The 10,428-nt window shown below is 38.6% G+C and overlaps 1 protein-coding gene across 4 annotated transcripts in view; it reads left to right on the forward strand.

Annotated features, from left to right (window-relative positions):
• The window catches only part of LOC149080965 (phosphatidylinositol 3-kinase regulatory subunit gamma-like), a 57,251-nt gene extending 47,185 nt beyond the window's left edge, over positions 1-10,066 (forward strand). For all 4 annotated transcript variants that reach the window (XM_089237685.1, XM_089237686.1, XM_089237688.1 and 1 more), the window contains 6 exons: positions 269-449; positions 713-951; positions 1,051-1,227; positions 3,053-3,133; positions 6,404-6,565; positions 7,259-10,066. In XM_089237685.1, coding sequence (XP_089093811.1) covers positions 269-449; positions 713-951; positions 1,051-1,227; positions 3,053-3,133; positions 6,404-6,565; positions 7,259-7,472 — 1,054 coding nt within the window. In that variant the 3' untranslated portion in view covers positions 7,473-10,066. The remainder of the gene's footprint in view (positions 1-268; positions 450-712; positions 952-1,050; positions 1,228-3,052; positions 3,134-6,403; positions 6,566-7,258) is intronic.
• The last annotated feature ends 362 nt before the right edge of the window (positions 10,067-10,428 follow it).

Genomic DNA, 10,428 nt, shown 5'->3' on the forward strand with positions numbered 1-10,428 from the left:
TAATCATTATTCTAATACAATCAACTGTATAATTATCATAATCAATTACAGAATGGATTATCATTTTGCATGTTATATAGATCGCCAATTTTAGATGTTTTTCCTTCAGAATAAAGACTATTCCCCATAACTGCCAGATTTTCATGGTCCCGTTAATGGCCATTGTTGTGAGGTTTTTACTGTAATTTTTTTCACCATTATACAGATTTCTTTTCGTGAATTATATTTTACTTTAGTATTAACACTTCATTTAATTTTGTATTTGCAGGAAAGGAGGTAGTAATAAGCTGATCCGAATTCTTTACAAGAACGGCAAATATGGTTTTTCCGAGCCATTGAAATTCTCATCCGTTGTAGATTTGATCAAATATTACCAGCACGTATCATTAGCTCACTACAATCATACTTTAGACATCAAGTTGATGTATCCATATTCCCGGTTTTCACAGGTGAGTTTGGCATCAGTATGAATGTGATTTCTGTCTGTTAATTTCAGTTGATATCTTGCTGATATAACAAGGAAAAATGAATTTATGCGTATCAATTACTTAAAAAAATAGCTGAAGCACTACATTGTTTTCTGATGCTGTATGTCTCTGTTTGTGATATCGCTTGCCTCTGAGAAAAGATGAAACTTACTTTCGGAACAGGTCACGTAGAATGTGATCACGAGAGATATTTCTCTAATTTTCCTTTGTTTTATTTATTCCAGTGCGAGACACTGAGCGAAATAGAAGAAGCGAGTCAGAAGTTGCTCGTCGTGAATCAGGAGTTCGTGACAATGTGTCAGCAATATGACAAGTTTTACGAAGACTATAGGAGAGTTCAGCATGACATGTCCTTGAAGCAGAATGCTCTGGAGACGTTGAATGATGGTATGACTGTCGTTGAGGAGCACATCGAAGTCCATCATGTTTTCCAAAAGCAAGCTGTTCCGCAGGAAATGAAAATGTAATTTCAACCTCCATATACTTGATATTATTAAATGTGATTTTTATCTTATTTTATTGATAGAAACTTCAGTTATAACGAATTTTGTTTTGTTTAAAGGTTGATTGAGAGCTTAGAAATACTTCTACGGAGGCTACAGAGCATCAAGACTCACCAATTAGATCTGGAACGAGACCTGAAACATTTGACGTCGTATTATCGATCTCTAGAGCGCGAAATTGCTTCCTTGAAGCCGAAGCTCCTTGAATTGCACAAGAAACGAGAGCAATGTCAGATGTAAGAATGATTCTGTCATCTAAACCCTTCTAATCGTTTGTATTTTCGTATTTTTTTTCTCAATTTTCACACAAAATAGCATTCGATACTGACACTGTCATGTTCATTTAATTGAATTTTCTCACCAAAATCGGATACCTCTATTGTCATAAGCCAGGGGTCTTCAACGTATGGTCCTGAAGCTTTTTCTATGGCCAATTTTTAAAAAATAGATATTGCTACTAAACCAGACATGCACCTTCTTCATATTCCTCTGCGGAACTTCTAACGAATTGGTACATGTTGGAATGTGTGCATGTAATGAACCTTCTGTGAAGTTTGTTTCTGTGTAATGTTTGTGATGTATAGTGCTGCCATCAATTTTTCTAACTATGCATGAAGTGTAATGATTGAATAGTATACCGTTGTAGGCCTGTTGCTCTCTGTCGTGAGAATTTATTTGTGCCTCAAAATTGGGAACCACAGAAAACCAACTTCAGCTGACCACCACAGTTAAATGCAATTTGATGAAACCTGCTGGCCACTAAGCTATTCTGCCGCTTCCAGAGTTTTTAGATCCACAGGTAACAGTAACACCAGATAGTTATTCTGGATACTACCACTTCACCGCACATCAACTCTGGTCATATTGCCATGCAGCTATTTACTACCGATCAAGTTGGGTCGGTAATCTATCTCTCTAGAGGAAGGTCATGTTATACTTCTGTCCTGGACAGGAAGGGGGCTTCTGGTAAGAGCATATTGAGGCGCCCCCCCATCTATCGGTGGCTGCCTCAAGTTCAAAAGGAAACAAACGTATCTATGTCGTCTCCCCCCCCCCCAGATCCAATCCGCAGACTTGACAGTAGCCTTCATGGCGGTAGACGAGCATCTTACCACTACTACACATGCTCCTCGTCGATATTCTTCTGCAGAATTTCTAATGAATTGGTACATGTTGGAATTCGTGTGTGTGTGTTGGGAAACTAACGTGAAGTTTGTTTCTGTGTAATGCTTGTTATAGTGCTGCCACCTGCCATTTATTTTTCAATCGATGGATGAAGTGTAATGATTGAAGTTTTGTACCATTGCAGGCCTGTTGTTCTCTCAGGAAAAACTTTTAAATGGGGAGCTCATCTGACATTCGTGCCTCGAAGTTGGGGAACCTTACTATCTTACCACTTCACCACTCACACCCCTAATCTTGATACTGTTATATAATTCTTAGCACTGCACAGATCTGTGACTGGTGCAGGGCCTGAATACCATCTATAGCATAAGGCCTCTGTAAGGCTTGTGACGTCACTGAAGGTCATCTCACCTATAGTCATTGGATATACTACAAAAAACGGTAAAGATGGTGTATGCAATTGGCTTGTGATATCCAATAGCTATAGGTGAGATGGCCTGCAGATGCTTCTGCTATAGATGGTTTTGGCCTGGTACCCTGGGTGCTGCACCAGAATCAGCAAAAGTTTCATCCATCAACATTCCCTTCAACATTACATGGGGGGGTGCTAGAATGTGTGCTCGCCCTAGCTTACCAAGTATCTAGTTGTAGCCTCGTGAATATATTTAAGCTAGCCTACTTATAAAGGGTCTTCATTTAAGAGACCCATGGCATAAACGTGTGTAAAGATTATCTCAACATCATCAAATCACACCAATTTTAGATCTTAATTTCATGGTGAACAATATTTATATATTTGCTGAACAAATAGAAGGTTTCCGTGAGCTCTCTCTCCATTCAAAATTTAAATCACGTTTTCAAATGGATATTAATCATTGTATTTCTCATTCAAACTGTAGCAGAAACATTCATTAAAAAAACTGTTTTTGATCTTAGGTTTCTGCAGTCCCAAGGTGTCAGTAAAGAGAAGATCAACATGGTGTTGCAAGAATCTTTGTGTGGGAACCTGGCATCCAGGTAATCACTACTTTTTACCCCCTCTTTTTTTGAGATTGTTGAGGGTATGAAAACCACGATTTGTTGTAATCTCGATGAAATTATTTAGACAAAAATCAGATTTTTGCAAGTACGGGTGTCCCTGGCTTTATGTGATTGATTGCTTCTGTAAAATAATCCCCTAAAGTGACTCGGGCCACTGTCATTTTTCATTGTCTAATCGATCGGAAGTTGCAGTTTGACATAGTTGCAAATGTCTACTATTAAATCACACATGCACCATGTCCATATTCCTCTGCGGAATTTCTACCGAATTAGTGCATGTACACTGCTGGTCACCGTAAATGCAACACCCTGAAGGAAGCATGCAAATAATATGAAATTTACAACATGCATTAGCGGAGGTGAGATATGCAAATGATTAGAATTTCAGCGCAGACGCACATCACGCGCGCCTGTGGCGCCACTTCAAAGCGCTATTTAAGGCTTGGAGATTTCGACGATTTGAAGTACGGCAATTGTGTTTTTCTTGTGGTTTTTTGAAAAAAACGATCAATTAGGCCTCGTAGAAAACAGCGATCATCTTTTGATCAAGTATCCGAATTCGACAGAGGAAAGATAGTGGCCTACCAAGATTGTGGATTATCTTTCAGGGAAATCGGTAGTCGTGTTGGACGAAACCAAACAACTATAATGCGGATATGTGATCGTTGGATGCAGGAGAGTACGACGGACCGACGTGTTCGATCGCATCCACCTCAGTGCACCACTTCACGCGATGACAGACGTATTGTGCGTATGGCAGTGACGGATCGCTCAGCCACATCACGAACCATAGCACAGCACATTCAGTCTGTACCACATCATCCAGTGTCTGCGCGTACCATTCGACGCCGTTTACAGCAGAGTGGTCTGCCCGCATGACATCCATTGCTTCGTCTACCCTTGACGCAGAACCACAGACGTCTCCGCCACCAATGGTGCGATGAAAGAAGGATGTGGACGGCACAATGGAATGAAATTGTCTTTACTGACGAGTCACGCTTCTATCTGCAACACCACGATGGTCGGATTCGAGTCTGGAGACACCGTGGAGAGAGAATGCTGAAGATCGCCAGATTGAATTGCTTCCCTGGCCAGCTCGCTCTCCGGATCTTTCGCCGATAGAAAACATGTGGTCCATGGTTGCTCAACGATTGACCCAGATTACATCCCCAGCTGCCACACCAGATCAACTTTGGCAACGCGTGGAAGCTGCTTGGTCTGCTGTACCCCAAGAACACATCCAAAGTCTCTTTGAATCAATGCCGAGGCGTGTGGCAGCGGTGATCTCCAACAATGGCGGCTACTCTGGCTACTGATTTTGGCAGGAACCACACTTCACAGTAGTCTATAAATTTAATCATTTGATGCTTGGTCAACATGTTATCTACAAAATAAATATTGTTGCGATATCTCTTGTCTTTCTTGGTGTTGCAATTTGGGTGGCCAGCAGTGTATGTGTTGTGAATTTAATGTGAAGTTTTTTCTGTGTAATGCTTGTTATGTGCAAAGCTTGAAAATGAGAACACTCTTTCGAAGTATATGGAGGTGGTAAAAAGAGAATATATAGTAATTATTTATTATAACACAAAATAATATAAAAATTAAACATCCCCATTGTGAGCACAATGTTCTGTGTAATGCTTGTTATGTGCAAAGCTTGAAAATGAGAACACTCTTTCGAAGTATATGGAGGTGGTAAAAAGAGAATATATAGTAATTATTTATTATAACACAAAATAATATAAAAATTAAACATCCCCATTGTGAGCACAATGTACGTCACAGTCCAAGTACATATGTGTGAAAAAGAGTGGGGGGGGGGGAGAGAAACAAGTTATATATCAGCTATATAACTATAATAACACTATGGAAAACACAATGTACAGTGCTGCCATCTGCCACCAATTTTTCTAACTATGAGTGAAGTATAATAATTGTATCATTGTGGAGGTCGGCTCACATTCGTGCCTTGAAGCTGGGAACCACAGAAAACAAACTTCAACTGACCACTACAGCGGCTGTTGTGAACATTGGCGTATGCAAATGGGGGGGGGGTTCCCCCCCATGAGCCCTTGAGCCAAACTTCCCCCCCTTGAGCCAAGATTATAGTGTTATTTTGCAGGAGAAAAAGAACCCCCCCCCCTTTCCGCAGAAGGGAAAAAAAATCTGGAACCCCCTCGAGAAAACTCTGCGTATGCCTACCGTTGTCAATGTTTGGACAAATTGTGTTTAAATGTGGATAACTCTTCCTATCAGGCCACCCGGGTACAAAGCTCCATGTGTGACCCTCTCAATTAAAACTGATGACTTGATCCATGTTTCATGTTATTGATCAGCCATCATTACTATGGCCCCCACAGCCTGCAGCAGAGCCCTTAGGCTGCTCCCCCCCCCCCCATAATGAATTTATAGCATTGAAAAGCAAAAAAAAGACAATCGTCTTTGGCTGAAGCCTTGTTGGCCCTGCCCTTGGGGGAGGGAGCATGATTATTACTTACACTCACCCCCGTAAAGAGGAAGTGGCATCAAACTGCAATTAGGGTCCCAAGCCCTGTTTGTTTCCTCAAGTTTTCTTTACATCTTAGTCATCAAAGTGTGGCTCACTTCGACATTAAAATTTTTACTATTTACAGTTTTTTAAATGGTTGGGGTATCAAAAAAACCTAAGCTGCCACTCTTACAAACTGCCGTGTGGGTACACCGCCTATATTGCTGTCTCTGCTTCCTATTAACAGAATGATTCTAACAAGTTGAAGCTGTGAAAGAGAGAAATCGGGTATTAGCTGAGAATTTCAATTTTTTTTGGTCAGTCAGCGAAATCGTTGGGGGTATTTCAAGATTCTGAGTTTTGGAAAATCAACTGCTTGTGAACCAAAAAACAGATTTCTCGACTGAAATTTTATTCATTTGCTAATATCAGAATGAAATGATCAAAACTAACTTTTACTGTAGTGTATTTTTCTAGTTTATTTGCCCAAAGTTGCAGTCGAGGCTCATTTTTAAGAACTCTAACAGACTTAAAAATTAGTTCATGAATGGGGAAGATATTCAAAGAAATGTTCTCTGATCCTGATCAATGTACTTAGTTCATAAAGTTGAGCGAGGATGGTGTCTAGAAATTGAATCGATACACATCGAAGGCACATACGCCCTCTCAACCATTCTTCATTTGTGAAAATGTACTCAATGTTAAATCCAAATTTTTAAAAACAAAAAAGCTAAACATTTCTTCTTTTTTTGTCATAGGGACTTGAGGTTTCCTGATAAAGATCTCCCACACAACGACGAATCCACATGGCTTCTTCAAGACTGTACAAGGCAAGATGCAGAGAAACTGCTTGCGGGCAAGCCTGATGGGACTTTCTTGATAAGAAATAGCAGGACTGGACAGCATGCCTTGTCAATTACGTAAGTATCAGATCTATTGTATTAAAGTACGTAGCTTGTCTGAACTGGGAATTTTTCACTTTGAAAGTTCATATTTTGAATGGTTTGAAAAGATTTAATTATTATAGCTCATGTTTTTTTTGCGCTGTTATGCCACGTGTGAGGCTTTTTTACAAGCAGACTTTTAGTCCACTACTACGGTGGACATCATCGGTGCAGGTGGCTTCAAGCAAGGAGACTAAACTACCTCCTCAGAAGACGGTTATCTATTGCCGTTTTGGCTGGAGATGTGAAAGAATCTGTGGTGTCTGTGCTGGTGTGACATGGTGGCTTCTGATTGGGTGGGTGGGATCAGAATTCTCAGATTTGAATCTGGGATCGGAATTTGAAAGAGTTGGTTCCTTAACCGTCCTGATCTTGTTCTTTCGTACAAAAACTGCCACATCACACTAACATTGACACTTCAATTGTTCTACATCGCAATGATGAGCTCTTCCCCGTCTTCAGCCAAAGCATCAGTCTTCCAAGGAAATCGTTTTGTTTACTTGTTTGTCTTCTGCGCTAATGATGTCCACCACAGTAGTGAACGGAATGTGCTTGTAAAATTCTTGATCATTGCCTAACAGCCCAAAAAGTATGGGTCATATTATAAAATCCAGCCGTGAAAACCTGTCTTCTCTTTTTACTTATTTGTTTTCTTCTTCTCCCTGCTAGTGTTGACGGTATGATTGGCCATTGCTTGATCAACAAAACAGACAGCGGATATGGATTCACGGAACCTTGCAATGTGCATCCTACCCTGAAGAACCTTGTCCTGCACTATGCCCAGCACTCCCTCGAAGAGCACAATGAGACTTTAAGAACGACTTTGGCACATCCGGTGTTTGCTTCGTGTTCTGAACAATATTTGAATTTTCCCTTGACATGATTTTTTTTCCCCCGTGACTAAAAAAGTTTGTTGTTTCGTTATAACAAAAGCAAAAAGAAAAATTGTCGTCACTTCGTTTTTGAAACAGTTGATCTCAGGACAGGAAAGAAGAAAAAAAAATTCTTTTTCGGTCGATCTTCGTTACATGGAACATTTTTTTACGATTCTAAAGACATTTTAAATTTACGCATTTTTGTTTGTTTCCAAGAAAAGCGGAACTATGATTCATGTGACACGTTTAAAAAAAAAGTGTAATAATCACTTTATGCTGTGATAACTGATTGAATATTTGTAGCTTTTACGGATACCGTTGATGGAAAAGGAATTGTTTGTGATGGAATTATTACCTTCGCATTTGATATGCTGCAGCGAGAAACTTGTAAATACCTTCTTTTTTTTTTCCTCCCCTTCTCGGTCTGAGCAATTGGACACGAAGAGATCAAACATTACCTTCAGCTCTCTTCCTCGTTTACTTTTTTTTAAATACAGTGTTGAGATTGTTAGCCCCTCGCCTTTTTGGATGTCAAATGTATATAGTTGGCCAGTTCTTCATTTAATTTAGGAAATCTTCTGTCCATTTTTTTCCCCACCATTAGTTTCCACTTGAAAAGTATTTAGTTTCTTATATTATTCCAGCACACACACATCGAATGAGCTTTTTTTGAGCAATGAGGTATCAATTTTTCTCATTAAGAAAAAAACGTGAATGTTAGGGGAATTAATTCTGTTACTGTCTTTTCTAGTCCTGTTTCATTTAAACACGATATACTTTGTGATACTAATTATCTGAAATTTTCATTTGGTGATGCTTCAGTATGCTGGTGATTTTGATGTCAAGACTATATAGGGAATTTTTTTTAAACTCTTTCTCTTACTTCTTGTTTCGAAGTTAGTTTTGGGTTGTGAAAATCCATAATGTGTAGTGGAACCTCTTCCAAATTGTGTGAACGAAACTTAAGAAGATAGAAAAATCTAACTTACTCCGCTGTCGTCTCCACTTTGAGTATGCTATGGTTTGCCACAGCCTAAAACTCACTTCTTATTTTCATTATGGCCTATGCCGTTCAAGGACTAGCACTGTTGAATTTTTTAGTGGAACTTTAATAGCAATAAATTGTGAATTTATACTTTCATTAAGCGTAAGTTCACAATTATTTAACATAATTAACATATTTTCTAACTCTACGCTTGTTATAGCAAGGATATTTTACATCAATCTGCATTATATTTGTATAGTTGAGTATTTATAGTCTGTCTTTGGGCGGAGCATATTGCATCTACCAACTTCATATCAGGGCGGAATGACTGAGTGCTTTCAGTGACTGTCTGATTATGAAATAAAACATATATTGGCAATACAAACATTACCGCACCTTAAAAATGACGTCCTCCAGCTTGTATATGAAGTAATGGGAGATGTCCACGACACCTCTCGGATAGCAGTTTTCAATCAGTTAGTTGTCAGTGAACTATCCGCAGAGACTTCCTTTTATTGGTAATAGAGGAGGTATCCCTCCAAAACTGCAGAATCTGGATTCAAGTGGACAAGTCAAAATGAGACCAATCCCTAAATCAGGCAATTTTTTTTAAAAATCTGTTAGTGTTGTCTCATTGAAACTTTGGTACTCTTCCGTTATAACCATACCACACATTTTTGACACCAAATTGGTACATTTTGGCTTTATTTTTTTGCTAGCCTTGTTTCAAAAAAAAAATTATGGACTTCACTAAAGATAATATTTAACACCAAACAGGAGGCAAACATTCAATGGAAATTCGCCAAGACAAAAAAAAAAAGCGTCAAGTTGTATGGTTATAACATTGCAGAAACTTTATCCAAAGTTTGTCTTGCTCGCTATTTGGAAATGTTAGTTTCTTTACAACTAATGTCTGAATACAGCACAATAGAGGGTTGTCAATTTAAATTGGTAGATATATGGGCCGCTTTACACATCTACATGATATAAATTTCTCTATTGCCCATAATTTCAGTTTTTTGAACTCTCCGTACACATATTTTATTTGGAAACTGAAATATATATATATAAATTTAATTAATGGTTGTTGAGAAAATTCTGAAGGAATTACAAGAAAGTGGTGCAGTTTCGAGAAACATGTCGTAGAAAAAAATTATACATATAAATGTGACTAGTCAATCTTGTCTGCAACCAATTTTTCTCTCATACATGTTACTTTCTCAATTTGTTGACCGATCCTCTTGTAATAACGTCATAGAAAAATGCAATAAATTGTTTTTTGAGGGGGAAAATGTTCTAAAAATATCTAGGAAAAATGTTTCTTTGTTCGTAGGATTCAAGTTACAAATGTATGTGTTGAGGGGAAAAAACAGTTGTATGCATCGCTTGGAGAAAAAAAATTGACAATGTTTTAATCAGCGTGTATTGCTCGCATACGTTGTTCTCTTTTTTTTTGTTTTAATCTTGCTTATATTCGTCTTTGTCATGTTATTCATCATGTTGTGAGATTATCTTGCGAAGAAGAAAAGAGTACAAATCTTGTTTGGATTCAAGACCCTGTGGAATTTCTTTTTTTTGTAAATATTTCATTAATAAACGCTGTTTTTCTTACTTTGAGGTCAAGATTCATTATTACTGTCATTTTTTTTTTTGTCCGTTGCAATTCATTAATTTCCTATGTATAATCTGCAGAGGTGGAGGCTGTACACAAGTTTTGCCACCCTTCTCCCGTTCCTGGTGCCGCCTTAAGAGCATCATGGGCCCCCATGGCGAAGTGATTTTTCTGAGGCCCTACCTGGAAATTTCTCAAATTCAACTTGTTTTTCTGAGGCCCCTCTTCTCTTGAATCTCCGTGCGTTAAAACGGCAGTGTCCCATTCTAGTCAGAATTTCGCACCTCTGTCTAAAAGTCATTCTTTCAGTTGCTCACTAAGCTGGTTCCTCGTTCTCTTAAGTCACTCTTCTCTCTTACTTCCTCCT

Source organism: Pholcus phalangioides, unplaced genomic scaffold, assembly GCF_987345545.1.
Source record: "Pholcus phalangioides strain wild (caught in Gottingen) unplaced genomic scaffold, Ppha-v1.0 ptg000010l_1, whole genome shotgun sequence".
In the NCBI taxonomy this organism is placed as follows: Eukaryota; Metazoa; Arthropoda; class Arachnida; order Araneae; family Pholcidae; genus Pholcus; species Pholcus phalangioides.